Source organism: Corvus brachyrhynchos, unplaced genomic scaffold, assembly GCF_000691975.1.
Source record: "Corvus brachyrhynchos isolate BGI_N302 unplaced genomic scaffold, ASM69197v1 scaffold281, whole genome shotgun sequence".
Taxonomy (NCBI): Eukaryota; Metazoa; Chordata; class Aves; order Passeriformes; family Corvidae; genus Corvus; species Corvus brachyrhynchos.
Window position 1 is genome coordinate 2,246,013 of NW_008236509.1, and position 14,940 is coordinate 2,260,952.

Consider the following 14,940-nt stretch of genomic DNA (forward strand, 5'->3'; position numbering starts at 1 on the left):
AATGCCTCCAAAAGGACTCTTTTAACCAGTCTCTTAAACAGGCCAAGGTCTGTCCTTCACAAGTCCAGGGCAGCCATTCTGCTAACACCCCTCCTTACTTCAAGAATCAAACATCAAATTTCATGATCACCATTCCCAAGACAGTCTCCAACCAAATAAAATCACAGAATGCCATTATAGCACACCAGACTTCTTGGGGAAAAGGGCTTTTCCCTCAGAAGACCTCAAGTATTACAGACATTAACACCATCATTAAAAAAGCCAGTATGATAAACATAGGCTAGAATATCCCAAAGCTTTTCATTACAATTCTGGATGTTATCAATTTGTTAATTACTTCAGTAATCTCAGGACAGAAAAAATTGGCCCAGAACCGCACTGATAGAGGGATCTCGCACTCATTAACAATCAAAACTAATGAATATTGATACTTCTCTGAATGTCTGGGAACACTGTGACCTTGGAACCATGACATTATTAATAAAGAAATAATCAATAAAATAAATCTGACTGCACTTTCTCCTGATAATAATTACTCAGTCATTAATACCATACTTCTTTTGCAAAGTTTCTCTAGCTTGGTGGGCAGTAAACATGACCCTTGCTGACAAGAGCATCTTTGCAGTTATGCTGCTGCATATATTTTATGTATTTTATATGTTTCATCAGTCAATTATAAAATAGAAGTATCCTTGATGCCCTTTGAAAATTGCTTTTACTGTTTGAAACATTCTCTTTTTCTCCCTTCGAAGAAAAGAGCATTGGAGAAAAGTAAGGAGGGACTACAGTGAGTAAGGGAAACACACACTATTCTGCAAGCCTAAATTTCTAAACATAAACTTTGGGGTTTGTTGCATGATTGAACACCTCTTTGCAAGCGCAATTTATGCTTGCACACTGAAAATTGGGTTATTTAATATTTTTACATACTCATATTCTCCACTGTTATTTGAAATATATATATAGAGAGTATGACCTTTGACATTTTAATTAAAACCTATTAAAAATTCTATAGCAAGCAATAAAGTTTAAATTGTCTCTCTAATTTTAACCTGCATTGCAACTGTGTCCTGAATTCATATAACCATGGATAAAAAACTTGCACAGAGAAGAGCATGGGCTGAGCAAAACATTCTGAGCCTGACACCTAATTAAGTTATACTTCCTCCAATGAAGAAAGTTCTTCATCTAGTACTGTGTGTTACAGTGGTTCAGGGCTTTATGTAAAGGACCATCAAAAATGTACCTGAAGGCAAAGTCAATCTTTATATTTGACAGCTCTTTCGCAGTAAGTAGCAAAGTGAATATTTTACCGCTTTATGATCTAATGACCATTCTGTTTAATCTTAATGGAGTAAAGATGAGCAAGAAAATATGCTTAGGGGATACACTAATACATCAATTATGGAGAGTGGGAAAGTACTTTAAAAAAGTACCAGTAATCTATTGTAAATGAACATCTCAATAAGCACTCCTAGCCACAGGGAGAGCTGAAAGAGATGCATTAAAAATCTACTCAGATTCTGCTCATTACAGATATGTTCTTCTCAGCTCTTAAGTAATGCAGCAATCACATAATTAACTTTTGAAAAGAGAAGCATTTAAAACAACTTGTATCTATGGAACACTGCAGGCTTTCTCCTTATTTTGTTCAGTGAAAATGAACTTTTCCATCTACTTTCCCTAGCATTGCTGCAAAAGGGCTGAGGCAGAGTGGCATTTCTCCTGAAGGTACTGCAAAAGTATAAACACGATTCCACAAACCAAGCAGATACTAATTTTTGGTCAAAAGAACAGGTAAAGAAAGATAAATAAACTCGTATCCTGCTTCACTGTAAACACACTACCCCATATCAAAGTAGATACTTGTCTCCCCTGTAATTTCATCCTGAAATGATGACCTGAGTTTTACATGGGAAGCTTTTAGCTTCTTAAATAATTTTGATTTAGACCTCAGTCCTGTCAGGTGACATGGGATCACACAGCCCAAAAGATCTGTACATCCCAAACCCACACACTATCTCCAAGGAAAAAGTTTACAGAACTTTCTGAGTGAAATCAGGCCTGCTGTGAAAATGTGAAGAACTCATTCAAGTGCTTAAAACGATGAGGAGCCTCTCAACTGAATCTAAAGAGCTGCACTGATACTACGTGCCATAATTCAGGGAAAGATGCCTCTACTCAGGAGCTCTCAGGACAGGGAACTCTGGATTCTTATCTTCACAGAATGGCGTCAGTTAGAAGGGATCTTAAAGATCATCTCATTCCCACATGCAGAGATACCTTCCACTATCCCAGGTAGCTCAGAGCCACATCCAACCTGCCTTGCACACTTGCAGGGATCCAGGGGCAGCCACAGCCTATCTGGACAATCTGTGCCAGGGCCTCACCACCCTCACAGTAAAGAATTTTTTCCTAATATCCAATCTAAACCCTTTAAGTTTTAAGCCATTCCCCCTTCTCCTGTCACTACATGTTCTTGTAAATAGTCTCTCCCCATCCTTCTCCTACTTTGAACTTGTCTGCAAAAGCCCCAATGAGCTACGGCAGGGTAAATCGCCTGTCAGAACTGTTACTCTGCTCTAGAACCCCTTTGTGCAGCTTCCTTCCTTTGCTTGCTGTCTTTCAGTGTCTTGGAACACTACTAAGCTAAAACACAGGGAAGCCACCTCTCCAGGACACCTCTTGAGCTGAGGAGTTAAAGCAGCACAGCTGCTGTGGGTTAAAGTCAGTCCAACCCTCACATGCCCAGGCTGTCCCAGGCAGAGGAGTCTCCAGTGTGCCAACATGCACTGACTCACCCAGGCAGGCTCCCGACTGAACGAAGGAACAGGAGTATCACTGACATGAATGGGACGTGCACCAAGTCTGCCCAACATTTTATGGAGAGAAAAAGAAACAGGAAATATTAAAAGTGGCACTTGACAGATAATTTACTGACAGGTTTTTTGTCTTATGAAGAGGTGTCTACTGTGGGTATATTTCTTTGCCCGTATAACTCAAATGAAACCTTTTTATTTGGCTAATAACATAGCAAACCTTAATTTTAAGGAGTGATTATTAAAGTGAATTTATATGGGATGTAGAAAAATTGCATTTCCATTTGGAAAATGAAAAAGCCTCTGTACTACAATTCTAAGAAGATCTGTGTGTGGGATTCAAACTCATGTACATTAAAAAAAATTCAACTTTCACTTTCCCATCAACACAAGCTGTTTCATGAGTATTTCAGCACAAAGTCTTGTCACATAGCTTAAATAACCATGAGATTTTATTTCTTTGCAGTATTGTGGATTTTTTTAAGCCAAGGAGAAATGAAGATGTAGCAATAAGCCTCAGTGGCAAATAATTTTTTAAAATTTCTGGATGTCTTTCTTAATCTAAAGACTGGGGAGATGTGTGCATCTTGGGTTTGAGAAAGCAGATTACTACTATTCATGGCTGTATATTAATCAGTGACAAGTCAGCCCCTTGATAAAAGTGCAAAAGCTAGTGACTCAAGCAGATTCTAGACAGTGGATCTGGTTACATTTTTATGTCTAGCTACAGACTTTTGATGTAGTTTACATGGATAATGAACATTATAAACAGTTTCCTCATGTCTAAACATTAAACTATGTATATTGAAGAGCAATGTACGTTTTTGTATATTATACACATTTTTATACACACATACATTCCACTTTGTGTACATTGCTTTAAGCTAATGATGACAAAGATCTATTTCTTCCTTTAGTTTTTATTTTAAAAGCACGAGTCACATTGTGAAGTCTTCAGCAGAATGCACTGCACAGAGCTGTGGAAAGCTGCTTTTAGAGGACCATTCTCAGCTGCTGGAAGAAAAGAAGCAAAGAAATTCCCATGTTCTGAAAATTGCTCTGAGAAAGTAAAGCTGTGAGTAACAGCAGTGATGCAGCTGAGTGTTTAAACTGAACTAATTGTTTTGGAAGAACACTAAAATGCTGCATTTTTGATGTTTTGAAGCATAAATGTAAGGAACAAGAAAAAGTGCACTAAAAAGAGTCTGGGGATTTAAGTCAGTATTGGATTAGAAGTACAAGGGTTTGTCTTCCACCTTCTGCAAACCCACAACGGCCCATTTTCCCTGTCTTCATTCCTCTGACTCTCACAGAAAATCTGCAGTTCTGATCAAGGTATGCTGAAAATTAAGTTCTTCAAGAAATCATCCATTCTCTTCCACTATCCCTCCACTGTCAAATAATGCAGGAATATATATCCAAACAAGAGCACTAAAATCCCATCTCATATTGTTCATTTTAAACCATCCTAAAGCACAAATGCACTCACTCTTTCTGATTCTTGCTTGGTTTAGAGGTGCATCTGTCAGATATTCAATAAGCAACCCACAAACCTGCAAATAATATCAATAATTGATCTGGCTTGTGAATCAAAATAACACCATTAACTGTGTAGCCCAAATGTTCTCTCAGTCTGTAATTTAAAAATGCTTAAAAACTCTTTCTTCTTTCCATAGTTCAACAGAATTCAAAAATAGAATTTTAAAAAATTCTGTTTTCTATGTTGATACTTAAATAAGATACTTTTAAAGCACCGAATGCACTAAAACTATTGAAAGTATTCAAGAGTACAGTTATAAAGGAAGGAGAGAAGGACAAAAATCATTGCATCCTCAACATCTAAATTAGTATTGCCAACTTATAGGGAATATAGCACAAACAATAATTTTAAGATGCATCCCATTTCTGTAAATAGATTAATTTATCCAGTCTCTTAGCTAATTTTTTTGTCCTTTCCTAAGATTGAGAAGTATTTTATAGAAGAAACCATATTAAGAGGATAGACTGATTTGTCCAAACAAGATGACTCACTATATTGGTAAGGTGTAAGGTGTTTAAACACCCCTGAGACAACTCCAGATATAGTGATGGCCTCTTCTCACTCAGAAAGAAGAAAATAAACATTTGAGGAACCCAGTATTTATCCATCAACTTCCTTGTTGTGGTACAGCCTAATATCTCCCTTAGATTTCCAAATTTTTATTTGAAAACAAATTTTCTATAGAGTATTTCTAGTTATGAATATACCTACTTTTGAGCCCATTGTTTTATATCATTTGCTAAAATATTGGCATCAAATAGGGGTGAATGTCAATGCAAGTAACCACTTGCATTGGACCCTCTCTACTCTCGATTGGCTCCTTTCCAGTAACTTCTGTATGGCTTCTTTCCCACAGAATGTTCCTGAAATAGCAGAATACACCCCATGCTATAAGGAGGGGTATTTATTTGAAGGTGTCACTGACTGAAGCAAGAATATAATAAGCTGAGGTGTGTTTAAAGGAGAGAGCTGACTGAGGGAAAATCCAGAAACATCGTCTTAAAAGGAATCTAGAGTTTGTTACCAGCAGTTAATTACAACAGCAGACATTTTCATCCAAGCCTGTGTTAACCCTTGAAGCTGTTTCAGGCTGCAGCATTTATTACAGTCCCTAAATTCATGCATAAGTTCTTTTCCATCCATATTTGACTGGTGAACTTCAAAGAAACGCACAACCTGCAAGCACGTCGTTCTTTCCTGAGCTAAAGTCTAGCCAATAACATTAACCTCCCCCCCACTAAAAATAAGTATTCCTGCTTCTGGTTTTGACTGACAGAAACTACAACACATTAGAGTCCTTTTGGATTCAGGCTAGAAAAGCAATCCAGGAAAACAAAGTTAAAACTTCATTTCAAGACTTATGAATATCCTCCCTGTTCAGTGTCTTGAACTAGTTGATCTATCACATATTAATACAGATGCAACATAATACCTGAATATTTCTATTCTCTGAACATTAAATGCAGTAAATAAATTTTTAAATCAGTCTCTGTGATCGAGATATCTAACTGAGAAGAGCTGTCTTGGAAAAGGACACAGGCTAAGCAGTGTTTGTATGATATTTGTATACGGTATTTTTCTAACTGTTCTGCTGAAATTTAGGTGGAAATAAGCATTTTATACAGAGTGGGAGTTCTGAACTGAGGTTTCTAAGCAAACAACCCCCCAGAAAGTTAATCCCAGAATGACAAACTTTGCATTGTGGGTTATTTCTTTAGTTTTTGTTCATGTTGAAAATTTGTCTGAATAATTAAGCATTTGCAAGTCAAATGAGCTGGTAGGACTCTTCAGCCTCAGCTGTTATTGCATGCTGTTCCTTTGAACAATATTTACAATGCAACAAGAGAGAAAACAAGGAAGATCCTGTGGTTCCTGACAAATGCTGCTAATGAGGGTTCAGACCCTTGTTTAGCCTTTGCAGCATCTCCTTAATAGGCAGCTGAATGCCACCGGCTACTCAGCCACTGCATTTTAATTACAGGTTGAGCCACTGCAGAGGAAACTATTCAGAGAGAAATCGACTGGTCCCTAATTTAATTTTTAGTTGTACTCTGACCCTTAAAAAGCAGACTTTGCTAAAGTCCACAGGAGTTTGGGCAGTGTCTCCCACAGAAGGAGGAGCCCAACCATCTGCTGACAAACAATTCAGCATTATTGGTGTTACCTCTTCTGCAGTTTGTGTTACTTAACATTCATCTTGTGTTACTTAACATTCATCTTGTGTTGCTTAACATTCAGCTTGTGTTGCTACAAGACAGTTCCTGAGTGCCTCAGAGTCACTCAAATGCAGCTGCTCTGCCATGTTAGGATTCAGAGCTGCCATTCCAAACCAGAATAGTTGCAATTAGCACAACTAATTTCTCTAACCAGAGTCTGGTGTTAGGAGTGCTGAACTTCTGCTATCAGGTGGAGCTGGTCCCTCAGTATCAGCAGCACAAGAAGAATCACCTAAAATGCTCGTGTTTTAAAAGTACAACAGTGGTAGACTGAAGGAAAATAATTTGCAAGTAATTTCATCGCATCTTTCCACTGGATGAATCTGCCACAGGATGGTAATAATTTTGTGACAGCAGAACAGCATGATAAGATCTAACTGCAGGAAATGAAAAGGTAAGGTATTTTAAAACACAAAAATTAGCAAATAATGTCTAGCAACCCAATCATATTGTCCCAAACAGGTGACATTTCCTTGCGACTTTTATGTCTGTGTACTGGAGAACCAAAATTATTGCATGCACCCAAATGAATGGATCTACCATAAGCAACAGTTGCCCTCCTCTAGCATTGCTTTGCTGCAATCCAGACAGATATCAAAGAGCCAGAGAAAATCTTCATAAGCTTTGATGGGCCTCTGAGCTATTAGAGAGATTGAAAAAATGGTAGGAATTTTGATAAGTCCCATTTCTACACAATTTAGCATCAGAATTCACTGAGAAGACAGGTCTTTGTGTTTAGACTGCCTTTTTTTTTCTTGAAAGGTCTGTTTTCTGCAAAAAAAGTTTGAAAATCTTTTATTCAAAGAGAACCTGATTACTGAAAAGGTGTGCTTCTCCCTGTTTTATATTAGAAATGGACGGTCTGTGATGCTCAGAAGAAAATAAGCAGCAAGACAAATTGAGGCAAATGAAGGCGAAATTAAATGTTGAGCTAACTTAACACTGTAACTCATTGTTTGGTTATGCAAATCGTTTCATATCAATTACTGGGCAGTTATTCAGAGGGCAAAATCTCAAAGACTCCCATAAAAGTTAGAGGTGTGAAACCTTTGGAATTCATTAAGCAACATGAGAACTCACAACTTGGAGCTTTAAAAATCAAGGTGCCTTATTGATTAAGCAAATAGCAAAAGGCTGATTAAAGCACAGAAAATTAAACAAATAAAATTAGTTTAGTTTTTCAAATATTATCTCTCCTTGTTTATTACCAGAAAGAACAGTCTCCAGCTGACAATGGATGAGGGAAGGCAGGAAGAAATGAAGAGAAAAAGCATTATTAACTAAGCCATTATTTTGCTAAAGTTTTGACCAAAGGCTAAATAAAAGTTCAAAACTATATGTTGCCTGGTGTTCCAGACCAGGGAGATTACCACAATAATAGAAAAAACATTTTGCACAAAATGTGTTCAGCATCTGCCACCTCTCACAACCCTACAAACAGAAGAACCACACATGGAGTAACAGTGGAACAAGGACTGTGCTCTCATCACCAGCAGTTTATCCATAGGACAACGGTATTTTCAGAGTACCCAAATAAGCACAAATTTTTCTGTTCAGTTTTTATTGGCTTAACTAATACAAGTGTGTTGAATCTTTCATGTTTTGGCCCAGAAAATAATACACCACTTAATAATAGTTTGTCAGAGCTTAATTTTGTGAAAGAGTCATTACCTTCAACGGCTTTCAGGCTAACAAAAGGTGTTTTGTGGCTCAGATTGCATCAGTTCACTTTTTATTAGACAAGCACATCTTTATTGTCATCAGATACTAAAAAAAGAATGGAGTTGGGATGAACACTTTTGTTTGTTTTTTGAAGAAAACAGCACAAACGGAATCATTCTAATTGCAGTTTCCAACAGAAGTTTATTAAAAGATGGAACCCCCCCCCTCTAGAAGAGAGGTTCTGAGCCCTGTTGTACGTGTTATTTATTGGCACATAAAGCTTCTCTTTATGACACAAGTAGACAACAATTTCTTTCTGGCAGAAATACCTTATGAAATTTAGCACAGTATACAAGGGTTTCAAAATTCCTAATTACCAAAATGCCAGAGATTTTGAATTATTACATAAGAGATATCTTCCAAAAGGAAAGGATGATAAATCTACCATTTAACCTTTTCAAAAGGCATTAAAAAATACCGTAATTCAGAGGTGTATGCACAGAGTGCAGAGCAGTCTAACTGAGCAAACAGAAGTCTAAAAACAAATTTATGACCAAGCAGCTTGATCTGTCCAGAATTAGAATAAATACCCCACTAAAACCATGCTGTCAGGCTGTAACTAAAGTGGGAAGCATGCTGGGACAGAGTTCTGCTGCTTCACTGTTACACCAAGTCCAAAACCACTGAACATTTCTATGGGCTTTGCACAGAGACCTAAAGGGCTTTGGGATCGTTTGGAAGAGCCACAGTGATGCTTTTCATATCAGACTCCATGGCCACAATAATTTTCCTGTCTTTTCAACAGGGAGAGGCTGGTGCCTCTGAAATCTGGATGGGAACAAAAATGCCCTCCCTGGGGACTGACGAGAAAGGGGCTCTGTGTGTGTGTGTTAATGCCATTAACTGAAGGTTTGGTTAGGCAAAGGTAAAACATCCCAGGTGGCCAATTCCTTCTGGTTTCCATCAGCAAGCCAATCTCCTCCTGCAATGAAGGCCAAGCCACCATGTTGTCACTAATTTTTTAGTTCTTTTGAACAAACAGAGACTGAATTATTTCAACAACAACCGCAGTTTCCCAGTGCAATTCCCAGCCTAATTCCCAGGCATTGTGTCAGGGGTATCCTGGTCTCTGAGGTGAAGTGTTCAGGGAGAATTTTCAGCTGTTCTGTCAAGCACAAGTCAACTGAGTTGAACCTCCCAGGTTGGCTAATTTTAACCTCTCTAAGCACACAATAGCAGCTGATTCAAAAAGCAAATTTTGAGCTTGTTTCAGTAAACACAGTAATTTGCCCAGTGCTGTAATAAAAGGTGATCAATATCCTGCAGATTTCTCTTTGTAATTCAGGTGATTTACCAGCCTCAGCCAGGAAAATCTAGTGACCCCATTCTTCTGTGGAAGAACACAGCACTGCCTTACAAAATGGGTAATAAAATGATAACTATTCAACTGAAATACTGAAATTACCTTAAAAAAAATCAATCAATCAGGATGAATCCAACTATGAAGTTACTTTAATTTTTACTCTCTTTTCTTTTTTTATTAAAATAATCCAAATCAGGACTATTTTGTAGAGACAAATGTTTGGATGGAGTCATAACAATTGCACATTTTTTTCTAGAGAAATTTTTTGTTGTTTCAGGTTTCACCTTCAATTCACACATTATCATGTGTCTAAAACTTTACAAGCATCTTCGTGAAAAACAGAACTTGCTCTTCTGAAAGGTCTGGCGGCACAGTCAGCTTTCATCTGGGGATGCTGCAGACAATCTAAGAAGTCATCCCACTGACTGACATTTCAGAGAGCATTAAACCAAACCCGTAAGAATGTCACCTATGGCTCCATAGGGAGCATGCAGAGAGTACACACTGCTTTTTCTGGAGAAAGATGCAAGCTACAGAATATTACTTATCTTGGTTTAAAAAAAAAATTGTTGGCAAAATGACTGCATATTTATTCAGAGATAATTAGGCAAAACCAAATTATTTCTCTTAAGGTGAGAGATATTTAAAACAATGTTTCTATTTGAATCTTGTCCCATTAGCCTAGGACATGAGATTTAGAATTACACTTTACTCCTTCTGATTCATGTTTTAACCATCTTGGTTTTTTGTTCATTTGTTTAAACAGAGCAATCCCAATTTGAATGCAAAATTTCCCCTTCAAATTCTGCATTCATTTCCTACGAGCCTGTTTATCAAATGATGGGTTCTGGAGAATTCAGAATTTCTCAAAGTGAGAGTGTGAATATATCTCAGAGATATGTGAGGTCAGAGCACATTCTTCCCCTCACATAATTCCTCTTCCATCCTTTGTTCATTTATAACCCCTACAGTGTAACGCATGAATTATCCTATTGTACACATCAACCACTTGACAGATTGTTTTAGTACAACTCTTATGTGGCCTGGCTTTCCTTCCAGGCTGCCAGGAACACTTTAACAAAAAGGCTGATTAGTTCCTTTAAGTTCTCCCAGATAAACAAACTACAAAGCAAGTTTACAGTGCCCAGGATCATCCATGCAAAAATCCCACACAGGCTCTTTACAGTAACAACACAAACCAGAGCAGCCCAAGGTGCCAGGTCAAGAAGAAAAACTGATGATGATGCAGCATCCTGTCATAGGGGGAGCAAATGTTCACGCTTGAGGATCTTTTATTTAATGACACGTAATTGTTAGGACACTTCTTAACAAAGCTCCTTGAAAGACAGACCTTTTTGTTGTTGTTGTTGGTTTTGTATACACTACAAATTTTTGGTAATAAAACATATAAATAATTAGATTTTTTTCTTTAATAAAACCTTGGGTAAGGCCTGTGACAGATGCTGGTTACATAAATATGTGTCTAATATGTGTTCACCTAAGAAACTCCCTACAAAACAAAGTAGACACCCAGCAGATTCCCAAATCCAGGTGTGGCCCTGGAAGAAGTGCCTTAACTGCAGTGAGTGAGCTCTGAGTCCAGGCACCAGAATTACAAAAGCTGCCTTTCCTGTGCTTTCAAAAACGTCAAAGCTGCTTGGAGAATGAGTTTAATGAATTGATCCTCCCATCAACCCACAACACAGGACTGGGAGGACAGCAGAGAGGGGAAAGAGAGGTAGAGTAAGAAATGGAAAAGGAGCAAATAGATCCTGAGGTAAATTGAAACATGTGGGGAAGGAAACAACATTATCAAATCACAAGGCAGGTAGGGATACTGTAAGGGACAAAGTGCAATTAAAAAAGAAAAAAAATACCAGCCTGACTTACATGTCAGCAAATTAGCTCCTGGCATAACTAGTTCTGCTGTCTTGGTTGCAGAATTTTACCTCAAAATCTCTCAAAAATATCAGTGCAGCTTAAGAATATGTTAAAAAGAAAAAAAATTCAAATAATCTCAATAAAAATGTTATGGCATTTGATGACATGCTGCACTGTTCTAGGTAACAGCCAGTTAGAACACAAGCTCATTGCTTGGATAAACTGACCCAGGAGAATCATGAATTACTGCAGGGTTGACCCAATCAGACATCCCAGTGTTGGAATTAACTGCGACGTTCATTAATTTCATGTTCAATCTCAGCAGCCCCTGAAACTGTAGCCAGTTATTGATCTGAAGTGCTTTGAAAGCCACAAGGTGCTCTGATTTGAATCCTGGGTATAAATACATCCCCTTTTTGCAAACACATGGCACATAGTGACAAAGAAGCCAGGTTTGGAAAGCAGAGGCATGATTTTCATTTTTTTCCATATTCCCTTCAAATTCACTGCCCTTCTCCCACTACTCAGCGTCACCTTTCATAAATGCACCTCTGCTTGCTCCTCACCCCATACCTCCCCCTTGCTCCTGCTGCTTCAAAAGAAGACCTAATCTTTGAATAGTCCCAATTCAGATGTGCCAAACCCCTATTTTATAGAGTATTAATCAAGACTGTAACAGAATTTATCTTCTTCAATACAAAACTGCTGATTTCCTTCATTCCATGTGGGCCTACTACAAGAAAATACTGATTTCCCAAGTAAGCAGCAAAAATGGTAAGTTACATGTGGTATACACAATATTCTGCTATCATTTTCATCCATCTGGGTTTATATTATATTGCTGGGATAAAACCCAGCCACTTTTCAGCATAGGATCAAGGCCTACTTTCTATTCCAAGTACACCAAGGTTTATGATGGGTTAAAAAATAATGCATCCATGATCACATTTTGCCCCACAATGAAATTGTTTTTTCCCTTTCATATTCCTTTTCTATCCCTTTTATATATTAAGTTATAAGCTGGTTTTATTTTATTTTTCTTGGCTTTGGGAGTTTCTTGTCAAATACACCAGCTGTTCTTGTACCATGATTATATACACTTAAGCATCACAAAAAAGCAAATTGAATTTAGCACACAAAGCTTTTCACTATACAAGTTTTCTCGTGAGCAAAACAGTCTCTGAGGTAATTTTATACTGTTTATATAAATATAATTGAATTTTTTTATTTTTTTGTATCTCTTTGTGTAATCCTGTATACAACCTACCCTGTAGGTCTCGAAATACTGTGTCTTTGACATGCAGCAGTTACCAGAAGGAAGAATGATTAATCAACAATATCATCTTGAACACTGCTTTTACTTTTGCTGACTTCATCTTCAGAAGTGTCAAATATAGGAAAGATCCACACAAATATGGAAAAAGTGACTGTATGTACAGAGGGCTTCGTGCACGTGTTCAAAATTAAGGAATAGATTATTTTCTTTGTAAAAGAGGTTATTAAGGAAAGCATGCTTGTGAACACAAATAATGATGAACAGGGAAACACGGCACTGTATGTATTTGTATAACACAACATGAGGTGATTCATCAAAAAGCAAAATGTAGCATTCTGCAAAGTGTATCTCAATGATACATAATCCGTCACTATTTTAAGGCAGGGATATTGCTGGCTGTCTTCAAGGTTTTCTCTTAGCAAAAACTTTCATGATTCTTCCCAATTAAGCCTGAAAAGGTGAGTTTTACTTTGCTACCTCTGATTTATGCTTCATGTGGCACACAGATTTTCTAAGTCTAGAATGCTGCCACTTACTTGTCCTTTCCTAGACAAAAACTCTTGCCAGTAAAAGAACAAGTCTAGAAAGACAGGAAGAGCTCCTTCTCTACTTAACTGAGAATTATTTGGCAAAATTACATTCAGAGACATTGTCAATGACAGACTGTTCGCAGGTCAAGAGAGGATCCTTTTTTTAAAGTATGCACTGAAATACACCTACCTGCTGTCGAATTTCTTCTTCCATCTTCACAGGGGACCCCAGCTCTGCAACTTGTTTGACACCTTCACTGGCATATCCTCCATACTCCCACAGGATGTAGTTCTTGGAGTGAGAACTACCAATGATCGCAGACCAGTGGTTGGTGCGTCCTTTTCGGGGGAAAAAAACAAACAAAACAAAACAAATCAAACAACCATCAAGACAGCCTCAAAGCATAATTCCTGACTTTTAATAAAGTTTTGAAGTCCCCACTCTTGAGGGTTTTGCATGCTGTCAGTTCTCACTACACCAACACACCACATCTTCAGAGCAGTAAGAACAAGCCAGTGACTGACAGAAATCGAGCATAAAGCAGCCCCACAAAACAAATAGGCTTAGTATAGTTTTTCTTCACCAAAAATCTCACTTCAGAAAGTTTAGGAAACCTTTAATTTTAAGTTTCTGTGTCAAATATTTTAAAAGGAAACCTGCAAGGGAAGACTTCAGTGGTCACCCTCAGATTTAACAGCAAGTTTTTTCCTTACTGAAGGCACCAAAGTAAATTTTGCTGTATTCACTTCTATAGTCACAGAGTTTTCTTGCTCAGATTTCTCATAAGAGTTGTAGAGCTAAGCAAAAGGATTCCCATTCTTGTTTCTTGTCTTGTTGAACAAAAAAAAAAAAAGTTTAAAGAAAAAGTAGAGAAATAAGATGGAATTGAAAAGAGAATTGAGCAGAAATAAGGAGTCACAGAAGTCCCACAGTCCTGGAAATAAAAATTAATTCAGTTAAGTGTCAAATAACCTTCTGCAGATATATGGGCTTAAAGGAAAAGGGTGAGAAAATGAACTGCTCACACAAGAAGACAGTCTGGTAATAAGGCAAGGACTGTAGGAGATGAGGGAGTCAGAATGATGGAGTGAGACAATATTTAACATTTTTCTTTGCAATGTGAAAGGTAGAGAGCAGCAGTAAAAACAGCTGCAAACTGAATAAATGAATGAAAAATGAATAATGAAGTAAATAAAAGGAATGCAAATTTAAGATGTGAGGGGTGGAACAATGAAATTGAAGAAGACAGTGTAGAGAATTGTATAAAATCAGATGCAGGAACCTAATCATGGGAGAGTAAAAAATAGATTAGAAATAAAAATGAACACCAACAGCAGGGGAAAAAAAGCTAGAAAAGTGTAGGAAGCAGAATAGATAGATGAGGGAGATGGCCTAGCAGAGCAGCACACAGAGCCTTCACAGCTTCCTTAGTCCTAAACTTGGACCAAAATACACCTACAGAGCTCTGAATTGTAGCAGGCCTGACGTTTTCAGAATCAACTAAAGCTAAGCAGTAATTGAGCCCTAAATGTGGAATAAAACCAAACTAAACCTTCCCTCCTCCATAGCTGAAGAGACTGCAATGTCAGGAGATGATTTCTTCATCTGAGATCTAGCAATTGGTCCTCAAATATACAGTGGCACCCTGTCAA

The 14,940-nt window shown here is 37.7% G+C and overlaps 1 protein-coding gene across 3 annotated transcripts in view; it reads right to left on the reverse strand.

Moving 5' to 3' along the window:
• Positions 1–14,940, reverse strand: part of SPON1 (spondin 1) — a 175,985-nt gene that overhangs the window by 102,542 nt on the left and 58,503 nt on the right. For all 3 annotated transcript variants that reach the window (XM_017726344.1, XM_008644072.2, XM_017726345.1), the window contains exon 6: positions 13,478–13,626. In XM_017726344.1, coding sequence (XP_017581833.1) covers positions 13,478–13,626 — 149 coding nt within the window. The remainder of the gene's footprint in view (positions 1–13,477; positions 13,627–14,940) is intronic.